The sequence below is a fragment of the Symsagittifera roscoffensis genome, chromosome 6, assembly GCF_963678635.1.
Source record: "Symsagittifera roscoffensis chromosome 6, txSymRosc1.1, whole genome shotgun sequence".
Lineage (NCBI taxonomy): Eukaryota > Metazoa > Xenacoelomorpha > Acoela > Convolutidae > Symsagittifera > Symsagittifera roscoffensis.
Genome location: NC_087067.1, coordinates 38,594,310 through 38,616,210, shown reverse-complemented (window position 1 = coordinate 38,616,210; position 21,901 = coordinate 38,594,310). Strand labels below are relative to the sequence as shown.

General features: G+C 33.4%; 1 protein-coding gene across 1 annotated transcript in view; it reads right to left on the bottom strand.

The window, feature by feature from the left end:
• The window catches only part of LOC134848725 (uncharacterized), a 79,923-nt gene extending 67,612 nt beyond the window's left edge, over positions 1-12,311 (bottom strand). Inside the window, exon 1 of the mRNA XM_063866237.1 lies at positions 12,154-12,311. Within this exon, the coding sequence (XP_063722307.1) occupies positions 12,154-12,311 (158 nt within the window). The remainder of the gene's footprint in view (positions 1-12,153) is intronic.
• Positions 12,312-21,901: the final 9,590 nt, after the last annotated feature.

The following is a 21,901-nucleotide window of genomic DNA, read 5'->3' as shown; positions in this document are numbered from 1 at the left end:
TCCGGATTGGTGGTTTTTATGAACTAAGGGCGTTATTGGAACGTTTAGCCAAACGGTGAAGGCTAGAATATTCTAGTATTTTAAAATTTCAAAAATCCGAATGATGACGTCACATTTCTGAGAAATGCTGAAACGGCCATTTTTAACAAAAACGAGTGAAAAAACACAACAACAACGTTAGTTGCGCTGACGAGAACAACTTTATCGAAATTGAAGAAGTCGAAATTGAAGAAAAACAGCAGCAGAGTGCAGAGAACGTTCCGAGTTGCAACTATTGTGCTGCTACAATAGTTGCAAGGCCGTTGCGAACAACGGTGAAGGGTAAGAAACCAGCCTTCCGTGTTGTCGTGAAATCGAACTTAAGGAGCTTGATTCACCGGATTCAAGAATCCGGAAGGGTCTCGGGACGGAAAACTTTTATTGACTCATATGAACTTTTAGCATCCTGTCATGTCCTGACTTGAATTTAATTGATATTTGGATTAGTTTTGACAGGGATGAGGTGCTAAGAGTTGGGGGAAAGGGTTGATCCATCTTCGATGGAGATGATGATTTTTATCTACTGAACAAAAACAATATTAATATAATAAATAGTAGCCCTGTTTTTAGGAGTGACCTCGTGGTCTGGGGATACTGAGACCCAGCCATGAGCTCACTATTTTTGCATGTAATTCAGTTAATTTGAGCGTTCTGGTCGAAGCCGGAGAACAGTAACGTTTTTGTCGACCCGATGTAAGAAAGACCACCGAAAAGTACTGGCTTGGTAGAGACGGTGAAAAACATGCAAAGCTCTGTTTAGACGCTAGCCAGTCGTCTTAAGACTTAGTTTTGTTATCCGTCGATATGTATCTTCCGGGCGAATGTTACAGTGCTCAAATCGTGTATTTTATCATATACTAGTAGATTTGCTGCTAGGCATCCTGATGGCTTTATTTGTATTTGCGGCGACTTTAATTCCCCAGATATCTGTCGGACGTCTTATAACGCTTGTTCAGACTATTCAAATTCAATCATTGATTTGTTTGAACAGTTTAATCGCGTTCAATTAGTCAAGAACAGTACTCATATAAACGGCAAATTTTTAGACATTTTTGTTACTAACTGTCCAAATCTTTGCTCTGTATCTGTCCTTTCGAGCACTTTTTGTTCAGATCATTATCCAATTTCTATCAACATTCACATTAATTACTAAGAACGGACATCCAGTTCCTGCGATGTTCCCGTTTACTCTAAAGGCAGTTTTAATCTTTCTAATTTTGACCTTGGTCTGATGTATTTCAACAATTTTCTTCCGTACTATTATCAAATAGATGCTCAACCTTTTTTAATAGTTAGTACAACATCCTAATAAATGCAGTTTACATGTCTGTTAATGTGAAGCGCAAGAAAAGGCAGCTTTTACCCTTTTATTTTTCTAGCCACTCTGTTCACGTCACTAATATGGTTGCTATTGAGAAGAGACGGTTAAAGTCTGTTGGGTTACTTAGCTCTCACAAGCTTGGTGATTTGCAGGCTACCCTTATGGAGTCCGTTGAGCTTGACAAATTAACATTAGTATCTAATTTTGAAACTCTTGATATAAATAATTGTTACAAACTTCTTAAAATTTATTTTGGTGATGGTATGCTACCTGCTGAAATTACTTACATGTCAGTAAAAGCGTCAAACGACCATGGCAAAGCGAATTTATTCAATACGTTTTTATCTTCGGTTTTTAAACAGGAGTGATTTTTCTACGCCGATGCCTGAAGTGAGCGAAGACACTGGTATTAAACTAGATGAAGTCAATTTTAGTTCCAGTGATGTTGAACTGCTCTTAAAGAAAATTCTGGACACTGCGTCGGTTGCAGCTGATGGTATCCCCCCCTTCATTATTAGAAAGAGTGCCAATAATTTTAGTGCCGCTCGTTTACGTTCTTTTTACTTGCATTATTTCTACGCGTCTCTGGCCAAATATTTGGAAACAAGCGTATGTTATACCTTTTTTCAAATCTGGCAGTAAAATTGATGTGTGTAACTACAGAGGCATCAGTATTTTACCTCGATTGTCTCTTGTTCCAGAAAAAAATCCTCTTTCATTTTATTTACAACCGTGTTCGTGACGAACTCTCAAATGCACAAGTAGTAGATGTTGGAGCTGATCAGGGGGAGGGGACCCTGAAGACCCACATGTATTAAGATAGGGAATAGAGCATCCGGTCTTCAAGCTATGTATTAAGATTGGGTATAGAGTCTACAATGTATTAAAATAGGGAATACCGATGGTAAGGTTTCAGTGTGATGGTAAGAGAAAGAAAAACGAAAATTTTTTGGTTTTTGTTCATTTTTTTCGCAAAGTTTTTGGAGCGCGTTATCTAATTGGGAACAGTTAATTGTTAATTACGTGTAGAATAAAGGTTATGTATTTAGTTTTTTGGTGCATGGTAAGTCAATGGTAAGAGTTTTTGTGCAAAAACTTGGAAATTTTATCAAAAAAAATTTTTCGAAAAAATTCAAAACACGATAAGGTTAGCTATTATTTGACCTAATTTATTAAATAATCTTACTTTCTATCTAACTGAAACAATGCTGAAACCTACTGAAATTTCGAAAAAATTCATATTTTTTGAGAAAAAATTTGCAAAAATTTCAAGTATTTGGAAAAAATTGCAAAAATTTCAAGTATTTGGAAAAAATTGCAAAAATTTCAAGTATTTGGAAAAAATTGCAAAAATTTCAAGTATTTGGAAAAAATTGCAAAAATTTCAAGTATTTGGAAAAAATTGCAGAAATCTCATAATTTTGGCTAATGTATTGTTGCTTTTGATCTAATTTTAAACATACTTTTACGTATAGATTTTAAAAATAAGCTAAGACTGTATGTTAATTGGCATTATGTTGAGACAATGATACAAAATTTTGAATAAAAAAATGTCTTTTTCAACAAATTTTTCTCAAAATATTGAAATACGATGAAATTTACCTTAATTTGAGCTAAATATTTGGTTATACAATGCTCTAAACACTGAAAAGAAGGTTCATAGTAGCAGAATCAATATTGAAACTTCCGGAAAACAGTGAAATTAGTCGTAATTTTCGAGAAGGTAAAATAAAAATTAATCAAATTTACATGAAATTTTCCATTTCGAACCTTTACTTTGGTTTTTAACTGTTTTTTTTGTCCAGTTCAGGGAGTATTTTTAGGAATCTCAATTCAAATGAACATTAAGGGTAATATCCTATGAAATTTCTAAATCAAACTCCATGATTCAACTCCTCCTCATTTTTTTCTCATTGAATTACCCAAAGTTGTACAAAAATTACAACTTGTGAGCAATTTTTCATGTTAAAAATTAGCAATTTCTGATTATTGATAAAAATGAACAGTTTATTGCTAAATTTGTTTAAAATGGGATAAATGTTTCTTAAAAATTTATTCGATATTGGCTCAAATTCAACAAAAACTTCTTCATAACTGATGATTATCTCTCTGTTGCTTCTGCAACATAACTTTCAAGATTTTCCGTAGAGTTTTCCATGTTTTAAAGTTATCCTTGCTTTCTGTTTAAAACATGTTTTCGCTATTGAACACACTTTACTAGAAAATTTAGTCAAAACTGGAGAATTTAGGAGGAAAATAGTATCAATTGAACGAACAATTTGCTAGCAGAGATGAAATTAGAACTGATACCGTATGATTATTACAATAAAAAATGTTAATATCTTCCTCGAAGTTCCCCTGTTCAGTTGCTATTGTAAACTATTTAAGCAAAAATACACATTTTGGAATCATTAACTATCACTTTTCTTGCAAAATAGTTATTAACTCGCTTTTTTTCTTAATTTATGACGGAAATTTTCTCAAAAATATCCAAGTGAGAAAGAATTGGTGCTAGTTAAAGCATTCAAAAATATATGTACACAGTGAGAATATAAAGGTGTATTTTTACGATCTAAGAACAAATTAGGAGCAGCTCTATTAGTTATAATCTGAAAATTTCCGGAAATACGCAAGAGAACCTAGTTCCTAACATCTACAATATAAAAACTTCTGAAAGAGCGAGTCTCAAAAAATTGATTTAGCAAAGCAAAGCAAGGTGCAAACTGGAACAATTGTGTAATTTTCTGATTTTTATTAAGAAAAAAAAAACTCTATGTAGTAAAAATGTAGTAATGTATTGTATATAGTGTTGTATATTCTATGTAGTATTGTGTAGCAAGGAAAAGTAGATCTTGAAAGCAAGTTTTCGATTTATGCTTTATGTATTTTCTTCCAAAAGATGTCGAATTGGGTTTGCTTTTCAAAAATTATCTTCAAAACATTTGATCTTTCATATAAAGTACCAAATATTTCATATAAAGTACCAAAAGTACCAAGGACTTTGAGAATTTTTATGTCGGATTTTTTCACAAGATATACTTTATAAGCTAAATTTTAGTAAAAGAATGTAAATCTCTTAAGGATTAAATTGAGTTTCTATCTCATTTTAGCATTTTCTCAGTTTCTGCTTCATCTACTATCTACCAAATGAATCCAATTTGAGCAAATTTTTACTTGAAAATTGAATTTTAGATGGAAAAATGTATCGTTTCAACGAACGATCAATAATCCGAAGCTGAATTAAAACCATAAACCCTTTACTGATAAGCTTTAAAGGATTTTCTCAAGCTCATAACTGTATAATGCTGTTTTAAATCTGAATTTCTATTTTAGACTAAATTTTTAGTTGGAATGATGTATATCATTATCTTGAAACTTTCAAAGTTTAGCAAAATATACATTTTTCCAGGTCATTTATCAATTTCTTTTCTGAAATCATCAAAAGATCAATAGAAAAACATAATTCTTAATAAGTCAAACCACATTATCTGCTTAAAAAGCTCTGCTCTATGAACACTTTTACAAGCACTAAACAAGGAAAACTTTAAAATAGCAACTACAAAAAACCTTTCAATTAGTTGATGTTTTCCAAATATCCAAGTTTTACAATTTTTAGGCGAATACTTAAACACTCATTAGCAGATGTTATGCACTTTACTTCAAATTTATCACAACAAATCTCCGCAAGCTTGCAACCAAGGGAGTTTTTACTGTTGATTAAAAGTTTTCGGATCGAGTTCCATGGAAAGCTTCACGACGATTTGAACTTTTAAAATATCAACCAATCAGAATCGAGCAATAATTACAAGGAAACTTTTATCTTTTCTGATATCAACCAATCAGAATTGAGCTTCAATAGTCATGTGATTTTTGACAAATTCAATGTCCACCAATCAGAATTGAGCTTCAAAAGTCATGTAATTTTCAACAAATTCAATGTCAACCTATCAGAATTGAGCTGCAAAAGTCATGAAATTTTCAAGAAGTTTAAAGTCAACCAATCAGAGTTGAGCTCTTCTTCTCATGAAGTTTTCAACAATTTATTTAAAATTTGTAGATTTTGAGGATACTTTCACAGTCATTATTTGTGTTAATAACCAATCAGAATGAAGTAATCACAGATTTTGAACACTTTGTAGATCAGAACCAGACTATGTTTATGAAATTTCTTAATCAATACATTTTATTGAATTTTTCCAACATAACTAAGATTTAAAGTTTGATACCATAGTGGGATAAATGAGACTTCTTGTCTAGTTTATATTGTTTTTTCGATATTCAATTCAAATTTTGAAATTTCGATCAAAACTTTTCCGATTTGTTCTATTTCTAACCAGTGAAAAAAAAAATTACCAAAATATACGTTTTTATCGTTTTCTTTTTGGTATATTGTAGTATAAACAACCGGAAGTCTATTAAATTTGGATAAACGATCAAAAGATATTCTGACAAATCTGGAATTTGTATTTGTATCAAATTCAAAACAGTAATCGAATTGATGTTCCTTATCTCCAATTTCTGTTTCATAGGCTCTTCCCTTGTTTTGTTTTTTACTGATCGACCACCCAATCTGAGTTAACTCTTCTAAAAAAAACATTGTTGATAAATATGACAGTACTCTTCTTTTTTGTAATCTCCTCTCCATCTTTTTAACAAAACTATTGAAATTTCTGTGTGTCTATACAAATTAAAACTAATACAATCTCCATCAATTTCATCTGACCACCACTCTTGTAGTTTTTTGTAGTAGTTAAATTTTAAAATCTGATAAATGTTCAATTCAGACATTGAAAACGCTTTTGATGGAAACATTTTTCTTACTGAAATATATGAAGAAACTTAAAAAACTCGAATTGTTTTATCATTTTTAAAGTATTTTGAAATAACAGTCACCGTAAATATTTTTTGATTATTTAGAGTCTAATTAGTTTCAAGGAAATTCATGTAGCCAATAAAAACCTCAAACTAAGGCAGAAAAAAATTGAAAACAACCAATGAAATTCAAAAAATCTAAGAAAAATAATGACAATGTTTTCAACTAAATATACATTCTTGTTTGTAATTTTCTTAATTTGAGGCAAAATTTAGCTAAACTTTGATGAAAACAGTTATTAAATACATTTATCTGTAATTTCATAAATAAATACTGGAAAATCATTTCATAATTGGTTAGTGTTTTATGTCAATTTCGATAAAATTGTATGTTTTGTCTGACTTTTCCTCAGTTATTATAGCTCTAAATATACACTTTAGTAAGAAAAATAGTTTTGAACCAATAATATCTCAATTACTAAACATGCAAAACATCACAAAGCTTTACTGAGGTTTACAATTATCAACAAACATAAAATCTCCCAATAATTGGGACAGTTCTTTGAATTCATTCAAAGTATAGTTGACATATGCAACTTGCTTCAAGTCTTCATTTTCCTTTGCAGTGAAGAGTCGAATCTGAATGTAGGGTGGCTTGCTCATGTTGTACTTCTTGATTGTGACACACACCCTCCTCATGTTGTACATTGCTATTTCATATACTCTATTACAGATGTCGAGCTCCTGATCCATAGTTGATTCTCTGCCAGATTTGGCTTCATATATAGGTACGAGTCCAAGATTTTCAGCATCATGAATAATAGTATTCCGTATTGCGGATATTGCTTCGCCTTCTTTTTCACTAAGATAGACTTGTTGAGACTTTTCAAATTGTCCCAAATCATTTATTTTTAATAGTTGAAAGCACGGTTCCAAGCATATTTTTCCCTTGTAGGATTTTTGGAACCAAACAAATCTCCCAATTCTTTTTTGATTTTTTGAAAATTCAATATAGTTGGAACTATCAACTTTTCTCGAGTACATTTTGAAGAACAAACTGATCAGATGAGGAGAAATGAGAGAAATGACTTTGAGTTTAAATGAAAATGGAAGTAAGCAGTATGAGTCATCGCCATTTCCATATATGGAAGTAGTACCAAATATGGAAGGATTTCCCTATATGGAAGCTGCGTAGGCGTTACTACTACTATATAACTCCACCATTTTCTGCGAAAATCATTTTTCCCAATGGCAGCTGCTATGTGTCAAGCTCTTCCCAGCTTTTATTCAGATTATAATAGTAAATCATTGTTTATTTCTGTTTCCAACAATTTTTACGAAAAATACATAGTAACCCAAGATTATTGCGTCTCTACTCACAATTCTTTCTGTTCCTTGGGAAATTGCAAATTTCATATAATTTTAATTGGAACTTCCCTTAGCCAAATTCTTCAGAGATTAGACAAATATCAATAAATTTATCAAGAAATTGATTGTCTTTACACTTTGAACAAGCACAGATTCTTTTCGAGTATTGTCACATCAAGTGGGGAAGTCTTCAATCAGCTTAGTTGTGGAGTGCAGCATAATTTACGATGGAAAGGAGCAGAAAAAACACCAAGCGTATCAAGGAAACGACTTGTTCGCAAAAAGTTCAAAAAAACATTATCTAAGTTCTAATCAAAAACTTGCATCTACGCAAACTCTTGGCTCAGCATTTTTAGACAGAATTCGTAAAGTACAAAACTCAATATATGAACATGATTTGTTAAAAATAATAGACTGTTTTATTGATGGTTATGGATTTGTAAATAGTGATCATGTCAATTTTTCAATAAAAAACTTCTGATATTCCATCTATTTTCTCTCATATGTTTAAAAAGTTTTCACTAATTACCGAAACAAAAATCACCGTTGTCAAAAACATTTGCAAAAAAATTTTTCAAACATGTAAGAAAGATGTAATATTTCTTTTGATTTTCAAAAAGTTACCAAAAAACATTTCAATTTTTTTAACAAGTTGTAAAAAGTGTTTTAATTTTTTTTGACATAATGCGAAAAATGTTTCAACTTTTTTGAGAAGATGCGAAAAGTGTTTTACTTTTTTTAACAAGATGCAAAAAGTGTTTCGCTTTTTCACTACAAATGCGAAAAATATTTCAATTTTTTTCGACAAAATGCGAAAAGTGTTTTACTTTTTTCGATAAAATGCGAAAAGTGTTTCAATTTTTTCGATAAAATGCGAAAAGTGTTTTACTTTTTTCGATATAATGCAAAAAGTGTTTTATTTTTTCGACAAAATGCGAAAAGTGTTTTACTTTTTTTCGACAGAATGCGAAAAGTGTTTCAATTTTTTTTACACAAGGCTAAAAGTGTGTTCATCGATGAGGTAATTTTTTACTTGTGTACAGTTTTTCTAGTGTTTTTCCGAATTTTTGTACAAAAATTAATCAAATTTTTTAACATGTGTGCGAGTTCGGAGCACTTAACTAAGTTCTAATTGTTTTTCAATGGTTTACCTTGAACCTTTCATCTATTCTCATAATTAAAATGAAATTGAAGAAATTAATTACAGAAAACGAAGTCAAAACCAAACAACCTTTATTTACAAAAACATTTAATCAAAGTACTGTCGAGCAGCAGAAGAGTTCTGGAGGTTCTCTATAGAACGCAGAGCTGGACGAGGTTCCATTGCTGGTGGTTGTTGTGGAACTGGAGGCGTCATTGTTTCTGAGAAACCCTCATCTTCATCTATTGTGATGGGGTTTTCGACTGATCCTGCCTCCTCCCAAGGAAAAAGGAAGTCGTCGACTGGTTGAGCTACAAATCTTGAGTCAGGAATCTCGGGGTAGTTCATTCCCACATGCTCAGACGATTCCGCCATCATTTGCATGGTTCCAAGTTGGTTTTCTGTGATGGGAACTTGCATCATATGATGCTCGCTGAAATCCCTTCGCATCACTTCCACCATGTGCCAGACTTGGATTGGGATGTCCATTCGAGCCAGAAAAACTCCAGAGACTGTTTCTCGCACTTGAATTTGTACTAGATCAGGCGAAAATTCTACAGAGTACTTGAGGTTGCTGTTTTGCACTGAGAAGATCATTTTGAGCAATAAGATGACTAAAAGAGCAAAAACAAGAAAGAACTGAGAGGAGGGGGAACCTTAAAAAAATAAGTTGAAATTAGGATGTTTAGAGCTGAGAGAGTAGGTAGTTGATGGTAGTTAAGTTGAAAATGAAATGATTTTTAGTTAGGAGTGAGGGGTATCTTCAACTGGAATGTTTAGGTTCAACCTATCAGAATGGATTTTCCTTATTTGGATTGTAGTCGTGTCCAATCAGATTTTAGTTTCCTTTTATGGAATTCTTATAGAAAACTCGTGTCCAATTGGAAACAAAGCTCCATTTTACACATTGTCGTTTCCAATCACAAAAATGTTCATTTTTGTTCAAGTTGTCGTATCCAATCAGAGGAACCTTTCAAGGACTTAAGTCTTCCAAATAAGTAAAAATATACACGAAAACAATCGCAAAAATAAATGACCAAAAGTTGTGTGCTGTCAAAATAAGAAATATTGCCGATACAAGTAACAAAAGAAGGAAAATTAATAAAAGTAGCCTCTCTGCAATTTTTTCATTTCTGATCAGGAACTTGCGTCCACTCAGACTCTTGAATCAGCTTTTTTGGAAAGGATTCGAAAAGTTCAAAACTCAAAGTATGAGACTGATTTGTTGAAAATTGTTGATTGTTTCATTGATGGTTTTGGTACTGTAAATAGTAGCGTATCAATTTTTCTATAAATAGTTGAATATTTGTTTGAAAAAATCTTGTCAAAATTGTTTTTATTTAAATCAAAAAATGTTTCAACGAAAAAATATGCAATTTTCAACACGTGTGCAAAAATTAACTTAGAGTTTTTTTGCAAGATGCAAATTTTGGTTTGATTTTTTCAACACGTTTGCAAAAATTTAATTAAACTTTTATACAAGATGCAAAAACTGTTTTTGTTTTTTCAACAAGTGTGCAAAAATTTTCAACAAAATTTTGTGTTAGATGTAAGTTTTTTCGTAGTTTTTTTGAAAACAAATCCAAAAATCTAACTTATTTTTTCGTATTTATATTCAAAAACTGCAAAATTTTATTGTAAAAAACTTGTTAAACTAATGCTAAAATTTTTTCATAATTGCTGACTTTGAGTACTATTCCCTATCTTAAAACATTGTTTTTCCAGTATTTTTGATCAATATACATGCAAAGAGGAAATTTTTTTAATGATCGAAATTAAAACAAAGATTTTCATTTTATTTAATTATTAACAGTGCAAGAAAATCCTCTGTCTGTTTTCTTTAAAAAGCGAAAAAATTTAATGAAATTTTTCTTAATTTGCGAGATTTTCTTTGATTTTTTTAACAACTGTGCAAAAAAAAAATTATGAAAAGTTTTGCATGGTGCAAAAATTAATGTAAAGTTTTTAACAGGCTTGCAAAAATTGGTTTAATTTTTTTGCCATCTTTCTAAAAAAATTCTATAAAAGTATTTACCAGATGCATAATTAGTTTCATTTTTAACAAATTTTTACCATTGAAATTTCCTAATAAACTTTTCTATGATCTCTTTGTTCCTATCTCTTGAAAATAAATTTACTAGATGTAAAACAATTAAATTACAAAGCAAAAGACAGTAGCCAATTTATTTACAAATCAAAGAGCTGTCGAGCAGCTGAGTTCTCAAAACTTTGCAAGTTCTCAATGGAGCGCAAAGCTGGTCTTGCCTCCATCACTGGTGGTTCGCTGACTGGAGTTCTTGGCTCAGAGAACCCCTCATCCTCTTCGATTGTAATTGGGTTGTCCACAGATCCCTCTTCCCAAGGAAAAAGGAAATCGTCGAACGGTTGAGCCACATATCTAGAGTCAGGAATTTCGGGGTAGTTCATTCCCACATGCTCGGCCACTTCCACCATCATTTGCATCTGATGGTGGAAGTGGCCGCCATCAGATGCAAATTTTTTTCGCAAGATGCAAATTTTGGTTTGATTTTTTCAACACGTTTGCAAAAATTTAATTAAACTTTTATACAAGATGCAAAAACTGTTTTTGTTTTTTCAACAAGTGTGCAAAAATTTTCAACAAAATTTTGTGTTAGATGTAAGTTTTTTCGTAGTTTTTTTGAAAACAAATCCAAAAATCTAACTTATTTTTTCGTATTTATATTCAAAAACTGCAAAATTTTATTGTAAAAAACTTGTTAAACTAATGCTAAAATTTTTTCATAATTGCTGACTTTGAGTACTATTCCCTATCTTAAAACATTGTTTTTCCAGTATTTTTGATCAATATACATGCAAAGAGGAAATTTTTTTAATGATCGAAATTAAAACAAAGATTTTCATTTTATTTAATTATTAACAGTGCAAGAAAATCCTCTGTCTGTTTTCTTTAAAAGGCGAAAAAATTTAATGAAATTTTTCTTAATTTGCGAGATTTTCTTTGATTTTTTTAACAACTGTGCAAAAAAAAAATTATGAAAAATTTTGCATGGTGCAAAAATTAATGTAAAGTTTTTAACAGGCTTGCAAAAATTGGTTTAATTTTTTTGCCATCTTTCTAAAAAAATTCTATAAAAGTATTTACCAGATGCATAATTAGTTTCATTTTTAACAAATTTTTACCGTTGAAATTTCCTAATAAACTTTTCTATGATCTCTTTGTTCCTATCTCTTGAAAATAAATTTACTAGATGTAAAACAATTAAATTACAAAGCAAAAGACAGTAGCCAATTTATTTACAAATCAAAGAACTGTCGAGCAGCTGAGTTCTCAAAACTTTGCAAGTTCTCAATGGAGCGCAAAGCTGGTCTTGCCTCCATCACTGGTGGTTCGCTGACTGGAGTTCTTGGCTCAGAGAACCCCTCATCCTCTTCGATTGTAATTGGGTTGTCCACAGATCCCTCTTCCCAAGGAAAGAGGAAATCGTCGAACGGTTGAGCCACATATCTAGAGTCAGGAATTTCGGGGTAGTTCATTCCCACATGCTCGGCCACTTCCACCATCATTTGCATCTCTCCAAGTTGATTCTCTGTAGGGGGTACTTGAGTTATATGATGTTCGTTGAAATCCCTTCGCATCTTTTCCACCATATGCCAGACTTGGATTGGGATGTCCATTCGTGCCAGAAAAACTCCACAAACTGTTTCTCGCACTTGGATTTGTACTAAATCAGCCGAAAATTCCACCGAGAACATAAGGTTGTTGTTTTGTACTGAGAAGATCATTTTGAGCAATAAGTTGAGTAAATGATTAAAAACAAGATTTACAGTTGAGAGGGAGAAAATTGCCGGTAGTTATGTTGAAATTATTGTATTTAGAGCTGAGAGAGGAGGTAGTTGACGGTAGTGAAGTTGAAAATAAAATGATTTTTTAATTATGAGAGAGGGGTACCTTCAACTGGAATGTGTGGGTTTAACCAATCAGAATGAATTTTCCTTATTTGGATTGTAGTCGTGTCCAATCAGATTTTAGTTTCCTTTTATGGAATTCGTATAGAAAACTCGTGTCCAATTGGAAACAAAGCTCCATTTTACACATTGTCGTTTCCAATCACAAAAATGTTCATTTTTGTTCAAATTGTCGTATCCAATCAGAGGAACCTTTCAAGGACTTAAGTCTTCCAAATAAGTAAAAATATACACAAAAACAATCGCAAAAATAAATGACCAAAAGTTGTGTGCTGTAAAAATAAGAAATATTGCCGATATAAGTAACAAAAGAAGAAAAATTAATAAAAGTAGCATCTCTGCAAGTCTTCTCATCAAGTTAACTGAACTTTTTGTTTAAAATCGATGAGAAATTGCTGATTTTTCAGCAGATATTCAAGTTCTTTAATTTTGATGTAAATTTGAGATGATAACTCAAATTTGATGAATTTTTCAAAGCAAATCTCTGGAAATCTGATACCAAACCTGATCATGCAAGATTTTGAACTTTGAAAGTCCTTAAAAACATGGAGGAATAAAGAACTTTGCTGGGGAGTTTTAACAAATTTGGGAGTTGGATATGGAATAAAAAGAGTCTTTGAAATATTATCGTACGATTTTTTTATCAACTTCAAATTTTCTAAAATAAATAAAATTTCCTTTCTAGTCAAGTGTAACTCAGCTGTAAGTTTATAGCTTTGATACGCAATACGCTTAGTCGGAGAACTCTATTTTGGACAACATAAACGTCCAAAAAGTTGTGAAAAAAGTAAGAATCTACATCTATTTCATCAATAAGGAAATCACACGGAATATTTTCTTTTTTCTTGTAGAGTAATTCGAGGAAGTTCAAATGCTTTTTGATTGACATTCTTCAAAAATGAATATTTTGGATCCAAAGTTATGTCTAGGAACTGCTTAGTTCTGATTGGTTGAAAATTTTTCTGGAAAATTCTAGAACTTTCAAAGCAATGACGTCATTACCATAAAAGGAAAATTGCGTGGGTGTTGACGTCATTTCTATTTATAGAATGACGTCATTATCATAAAAGGAACATTGCGTGGGTGGTGACGTCACTTCTAAATATAGAATGACGTCATTACTATAAAAGGAAAATTGCGTAGGCGGTGACGTCACTTCTATTCAAAGAATGACGTCATTACCGTAAAAGGATTATTACGTAGGCGTCATTGATAGTATAAATACACTTATTTTATTGAGTGAAATCATTCATTTTGTTTACACATCAGAAACAGTCAATTGAATTTTACTTCAAATTTTACATTTCGTTACTTCACCAAAAGTAAGTATTTTTATTCAATTGGTACTTTAAGTTTTTAAATTTGGAACATTTCAAAAGTCCCAATTTTTTTAGATAATGCACGCCCTTAACGGAAACGAGAAAGTAAAGTGTGGAGACTGTGGAAATATGTTTACTCGTCAAAACACAGCTCGACACCGGAAAAATTGTTCTAAAAGAGTTATTTCTTGCCCTGATTGTAAGTATTTGACTTATTATCAACAAGAAATGAGCTATCATATGGCTAAGAAGCATGCTCAACCAAGTTCGAAGCAGTCGACGGTTTGTTCTTCTTGTGAACAAGAGTTCCCCAGTTACTACTCTCTCCAACAACATCGGAGAAAGGATCATGGAGCAAAACAACGGAAACCCAGTGATACGGTGGCCGACTTGAACAAGATTGTGGAGGAAGAAGGGGAAGATGGTGAAAAACCAAAGGAAGAACTTAGTGCTTGTCAACATTTTCTGGTGGATACGGAGATGGAAAATGGGAGACATAAGGTATTTAACTTCCAAATGTCCAAGTTAGATAATAAAATCATTGACGAGAAACTTGAAGAAGTCTTCAACAAGCTCGATTTTGCAGCCAAAATCAACATTGCTCTGGGTTTTGTTCTTCGAAATATTGAGACTGGTGAATATCGTTATTTCTACGCTCATGAAAACAATACTCTGTTTGAAAAATCCCACTTACTTTGTACGAAAGCGGATTTGATAACAATCTAAGGAAAAATAGTAAAATTTGATATTGTGGAGCAATGTACCCAAGAACGTCAAGACACAAAATGGAGATTCAAGTTAATTACTTACGTCACATTTTTCGCTGCTTTGCTGAAAAATATCCCCATGGGATGTCCGGACTCTGTCTTACCCGAACCTCTACTGAAAAACCATTCTGTTAACTGTCTTTTATCTAACAAGGACAAGGAACCTTACAAAGATCATTTGTGTCTTTTCCGCGCATTGGCAATGTACATGAACGGAAACAGAGATCTCGACTCTCACACTTCTAGATACTTTACAGATTTTATATCAAAATCTAGTTATGATCCTAAAAATTTTCGTGGAGTTTCTGTAGAAGACTTACCTGTTGTCGAGGAAATTGTGCAAAGAAACATTTTTATATACGATTTCGAAATCCAAGATGGAGAATATGTAGGAGAACTAGCTCGACGAAGTATCGGAAGATTTGATGAAACAGTTAAGCTACTGAGATTTAACAATCATATCAATCATACAAATGATATTGATTCTTTCTTCAAGTGTTTCCGTTGTTCTAGTTGTGACACTTTTTTTTAATAAATCCGACAATTTTAACAAACATCTTCTGAGATGCAAGGACCGAGTGAAACATATTTACCCAAAAAACATCTATGAGCTTCGCGAAACCTTGTTTGAAAAGCTAGAAGGTTTCAATCTTCCAGTTTCTGAAGATAACAAACTTTTTAATAACCTAGCAACTTTCGATTTTGAATCGATTTGTGTTCCTACAGAGGAACTAAAAGAGACGCAGACTACTACCTGGATTGGAAAACATGTCCCCATTTCAGTCTCTATATCATCAAATCTGATTGATGAACCCATCTTTTTGTACAACAAGGAACCACAGAACTTGATTATTGATTTTGTAAGCAAACTCGCGCTGTTGGCTGAGAAAAGTAAGCTGGAGATGAGAACAAAATTTCAAGATATTGAAGTAGCTGTCAATGAAAGAATGAAGAAGATCTTTGATCAGCTAAACGAACGTGGTAAAAATTATTCAAGTAACAAATTCGAGTACGAAGACGAATGCATTGAAGATTCGGAAGAAGCAGATATGTCAACACAATTTTTGCGAATTCAGAAAAATCAACTCATCGATTTAAAACAACATCTGGAGAGATATATAAATACTCTACCTGTTTTTGGATTTAACAGTGGTAGATATGACTTAAATTTGATCAAGTCCTACTTAATCCCTTATTTGATTCGCGATAAAGAGCAAGAAACATCCGTTATCAAAAAAGCAAATGATTTTATATCTTTCAAGTTTGGAGATGTACAATTTCTTGACATTATGAAGTTTCTGGGTGGAGCAACAACTCTGGACTCATTTCTCAAAGCTTATGAAGCTAATGAAACAAAAGGATTCTTTCCTTATGAGTGGTTTGACAACCCTGACAAACTTGATTTTCCAGGACTGCCCCCATATGAAGCATTTTTCAGTAAACTTAGAAACAACAATCCTCTAGACAAAGACTTTACTGATTATGAAAAACTGAGGAAGAGTGGACTTGATGAACAGCAAGCGCTGAAAAAGCTTCAAATAAAGACTGTACCCCCATCTCGTCTAGATAATTACAGTTACTTACAGCAAACTTGGCAGAAAAACGGAATGACTGTGTTCAAAGACTTTTTGCAGTGGAACAACAACAAAGATGTAGTTCCAACCCTGGAAGCAATGCAAAAAATGATTCAGTTTTATCATAACAAGGGGATAGATATGTTGAAACTTGGATGCACACTTCCAAATCTAGCAAACATATGTCTACACAAACCTACAAATTACAAGTTTTATCCAATTTGCGAAAGTGATAAAGATTTGTGTGAAAAAATACGAGAAGACATGACTTGTGGGCCTTCGATTGTGTTCACTCGAAAAGCTGTAGTTGATGAAACATACATCAGAAGTTCATCAAATGTTTGTAAATCAATCGTTGGAATTGATGCAAGCCAGCTTTACCCCTATTCAATGTGTCAAGATATGCCAACAGGATTGTATACGAGATGGGAGTTTGACACTGATATGCAAAAATTCAAGGCTAGACATAATCGAACTCGCAACTTTGAGAATATGGTCATATCTTTCTATCAAGAATCAAGACCAGAATGTAAAATTGAGAGCTTTTTTACATCTGGAAAACAGAAGAAAATTGTGATCACTGTAAAACAGTATTCGAAGCAATGGGATGTTACTACCACTTCTGTTCCTGTCAAGAAGCTCGTCCCTCCTTAACAAAACAGGATATCGAGCGAGGAAACAAGGAGAGAGAAATGGATGATATGCGACGAGAATACATTCAAGAGAAAGGATACAAAGTTGAAGAAATGTGGAAGTGTGAGTGGTGGCAAAATTTCAAAACCAATGACAAGATAAAAAATCATGTTCGAACCCTCTTTCCCAACAAAAGACCCCTTTCTACAGACTCTCTTCTAGCAAAGATAAAAGATGGATCTCTTTTTGGTTACGTTCAGTGTGACTTAGTTGTTCCAGATGAACTGAAATCGAAATTTGCGAATTTTCCTCCAATTTTCAAAAATACTGAGGTCGGAAGAGATGATATTGGAGATTACATGAAAAACTATGCGATCGAGAACGAAATGTTAAAGCATCCTCAGAGAATGCTGATATCTAGTTTCAAGCTGGAAAATGGAACAGTTATAACTCCTCTCTTCAACTTTTATATGGAACTTGGATTACAGTGCACCAAAATTTACCGATTGCTTCAATATTCTCCTCGGAAGTGTTTCAATAATTTCGTTCAATCGGTGGTTGATGCAAGAAGAGAAGGAGATGAAAACCCTTTGTCAGGAGTTGTAGCAGAAACAATGAAGCTCTTGGGCAATTCCTCCTATGGATATCAGATCATGGATAGATCGAGACATACAATCACAAAATATCTCAACGATGAAAAAACTCATAAGGCAATCAATGAACCACTGTTTAAAAGACTTAACACAGTTGAGAAGGACTTATATGAGGTGGAGTTATTGAAGTCAACCATTGAGCACAGAGAACCCATCATTGTTGGTTTTTTCATACTTCAGTATGCAAAATTGAGAATGTTGGAACTCTACTATAACTTCTTTGACAAGTTCTGTGATGTGAATAAATTTGAAGAGTTGGAGATGAATACAGACTCATTTTACTTGGCACTTGCAGAAGAAAATTTGTACGATTGCATCCAACCGGATAAGAGAGCTGCTTGGGAAAAAATGAGGGAGAGTGATTGCAGAAATTCCTTCAAGGCGGATGCAAAATCTAATTTCTTTCCTCGAACGTGTTGTAGTATCCATAATAAACATAATAAGCGGGAGCCGGGACTTTTCAAAGAAGAATTTAGGTGCACAGAAATGCTCTGTTTATGTAGTAAGACATATTGCTATGACAACAAGTCAGACAAATTCAAATTTAGCAGCAAAGGATTGAATAAGCGGGTTCTAGAAGATTCTGGAGATGGACCTTTAGCAAAGTATAGGTGAGTACTCGATGAAGTTATCAACTTAACATCTACTAATAGAGGATTCAGAACTATAAATCATATGGTTGCTACATATGAACTGACAAAGAAAATACTAAGTTATTTTTATCCTAAAAGACAAGTGCAAGATGCTGGAATTCATACAAAACCATTATATTTATAAGAACCCTTCTGATGTATTAAATTATATACGATGTCATATTATTATTGTTTCATGATAATAAAATGTAAATTATGGCAGTAAGTTTACTATACGATGCAGTGATTTATATACTTTCTTTGTAATTTAATTTTTTTCTCTCAAAAAATTCGATTTTTTTTTCGATGTCTCTATAGGTTCAGAATAGATTCAAATAGGTAGAAAGTAAAAGTATCTAATAAATTTTTATTATATCAAATTAAACAAAATCTTATCGTGTTTTGAATTTTTTCGAAAAAATTTTTTTGATAAAAATTCCAAGTTTTTGCACAAAAACTCTTACCATTGACATACCATGCACCAAAAAACTAACTACATAACCTTTATTCTACACGTAATTAACAATTAACTGTTCCCAATTAGATAACGCGCGCCAAAAACTTTGCGAAAAAAATTAACAAAAACCAAAAAATTTTCGTTTCTCTTTCTCTTACCATCACACTGAAACCTTACCATCGGTATTCCCTATCTTAATACATTGTAGACTCTATACCCAATCTTAATACATAGCTTGAAGACCGGATGCTCTATTACCTATCTTAATACATGTGGGTCTTCAGGGTCCCCCCCCCCCCCCCCCCCCCTGATCAGCTCCAACATCTACTACTTGCACAGCACGGTTTTAGATGCCGGCGCAGTACGTTTACTCAGTTTTTAGACTACATTGATAAAGTGTACAGCTCTTGTGATGGTACTATTGATTATTATTCTGTTTATTTTAATGTTTAAAAAGCATTTGACACTGTGTCGCACAAGAAAATGTTATTCAAACTACGCGCTTTTGGTTTTGATGATGCGTTTATTGAGTTGTTTTCTTCGTATTTTTCAGGTCGCACTCAGAGAGTCCGCATAGATACTTCTCTTTCATCCTGTTCTGATGTTCCCAGTGGTGTACCACAGGGCAATATTTTGGGCCCTTTGTTATTTTTAATTTTTATTAATGATTTACCTGATTGTGTGAAGTCGTCCAGTTGTTATCTTTTTGCATTTAAAGCTTTTCTCAAAGTATAGTCCAGAGTTATTCCAAAATGATATTAGCTCAGTTGCAAATTGGGTCAAGGATAATAGTTTAACTTTTCACCCCAGCAAAACTTCGTTACTCACAAAAGTCACAAACAGTTAGTTTTTTCTTAATGATACTGCCATAACTATGTCCAATTCGGTTAAAGATTTGGGTGTCAATTTATGTCCAGGCCTTAATTGGAACAACCATATCAATAATAAATACGGCAAAAGCATGCGGAGCTTTTATTATATCAAACGGACTGTTCCTTTTAGCGCCCCGACGAAGACGAAATTATGTTGCCTGTGTTCAAAGTATTCTTTTGTATAACTCATGTGTCTGGAACCCAAATGAACTTTGCTCAAAAAATGGAAAAACTTCACAAGAAAGCTGTAAAATGGGTTTCTAGGAGAGATAATTATGTTGCTGCCCTTTTGACTTTACGTATTTTAGCCATTTGCTATCAAATTATCCCGAACGACCTTGTTCTTTTCAGTAAACTTCTGCAAAACCGTTATGATTTTAAAATTTTAAATCATGTTTCCTTTTTTTACTCACGAGCGGGTAATCGGTCCAGCGATAGAACTGTGTTTGCGCTACCGAAAGTCCGCAAGATCACCTCATGGGGAAGCTATTTTTATCGGAGTGTGGAGAACGCAAACTATGTTTAAGGAACGGGGATCAACCTGTTGCAGAACCCATCAACTGTGAAAAAAAACTTCCAGCAACACTGTTATTCAACAAACTGACGGATTTTAGTTTGAACTCTTCATGTTCCTTTCTTTAAAAGTGTAAATGCGCGACTTGTCGCGCTTAGTGCTGTTTTTACTTTTTTATTTTGTCATTGCCCATTATCAGGGAATAAAGTCTTTTAGTAGTAGTAGTAGTAGTAGTAGTAGTAGTAGTAGTAGTAGTAGTAGTAGTAGTAGTAGTAGTAGTAGTAGTAGTAATAAGAAACAATCGAGCTGAATTTTAAAAACTCACACTGATTACCCAACTTTCTCGCTGAGAATATTTCTTGTCTGATGTAACATTCGCCTGGAAACTTTACATCGACGGATAGTAGATAAAGTCCCTATAGAAGACTGACAGATACGGACCAGATATCCTAGTAACACGCGTGACCAGCATACTGGACGGTGCATTCGAGCAGCACACCGACCTGAAGCTTGGACACGGAATCCTGGTTCCCCTCCAGAAACCCGAAAAAAAAGAAGGGAATCGTCAAGAACCTCTGACCAGTTAAACTGTTTCCATCAATCCGCAAACTGCTGTCACTGATTACACTGAATCGAATCCGCTCGACCACTGAACAATACATCTCCGACTCTCAGAGTTCAAGCCGACAGGACAATTAGGAAAAATCATTAAATGTGAATTCGAACGTCTTCGATACTATGTCTATCGTCATGTTAATAAAATTGATAAAAAATTATTTAGAGACGTTAAAACATCATAAAGAGATAATGAAAGGCTGTAAACAAAAAATAAAATCTTTCCACCAATCAAATTTTAGTATGATTACATTACGTAAGAATTTTGTAGCCTTCACTTTTGCTAAATTTTTTCAGATTTTAAACCTTACTTAGCGTTTTCTTACACTACCTTTTCGATTGACACGTTCGATATTCTGAGCCAAAAATATTTTTGGACAAAAATCAAAGTGATAGCTCCATAATCCTGAACTCATCCCGCGTGTTGATCTCTGGCCTCAACTTCGTAATGGGCAGCGCTTCCAATGTTAAGAGTTTCATTGCGTTGTTTGAATGATCTATTGCCTCCCAATTCAATTGTGCTGTGGTCGCTTCCTCCCCACACTGACGTATGCGAATGCCTACGGGCGAGTCTTTTTTTTTGTGTTCCTCAATCCTTGTGGCCAAATGTCGAACATAGGGGGAATTACATCTACAACAAGACAGTTTGTAGACCATAATGTAATTCAGATCACAGGAGAATGACGACTGATAAGAGAGAAGAGCAGTTTTCGATATCCGGGATTTACACACAATTTGTGCGTTGCTGATGCTCCGCACCTTGTTTGAAAACAGTTGACGTTGATTTCCTCGAAATAGAAGCTCGAGCATTGGGGGTTTCTCGCCTCGCTTGTCATTGGTTGCCCGAGTTTCTGTCTTAGTTGATATTGATTTTGCTTCCGACTCAGCTTTCCGACTCATCTTTGGATGACCACTACTCTGGGTACTGATTTACCTTCCATTGCCGTATATTGATCACCAGTGCTTCTTAGTGAAGTTACCATGTAGATGGGCTCCTATAAATCGTGTGCACAGTACCCTCTTTATATTTCTCTTAAACTGCAATGGTGCGCAACTTCTGAAGTTCAGAAGCGTGCCAGTATCCGTTGGTTTTTGGTACCATCTACATTTAACTTGCCTGTTGCCATCTATATTGATATAAATGTCTAAAAAAGTCAAGTCACCTTTGTCATCTGGTGTTTCAAGTGTGTAATGCAAGTTAGGGTGCAATTTGTTGGCAGCTGCCAATACCACTCT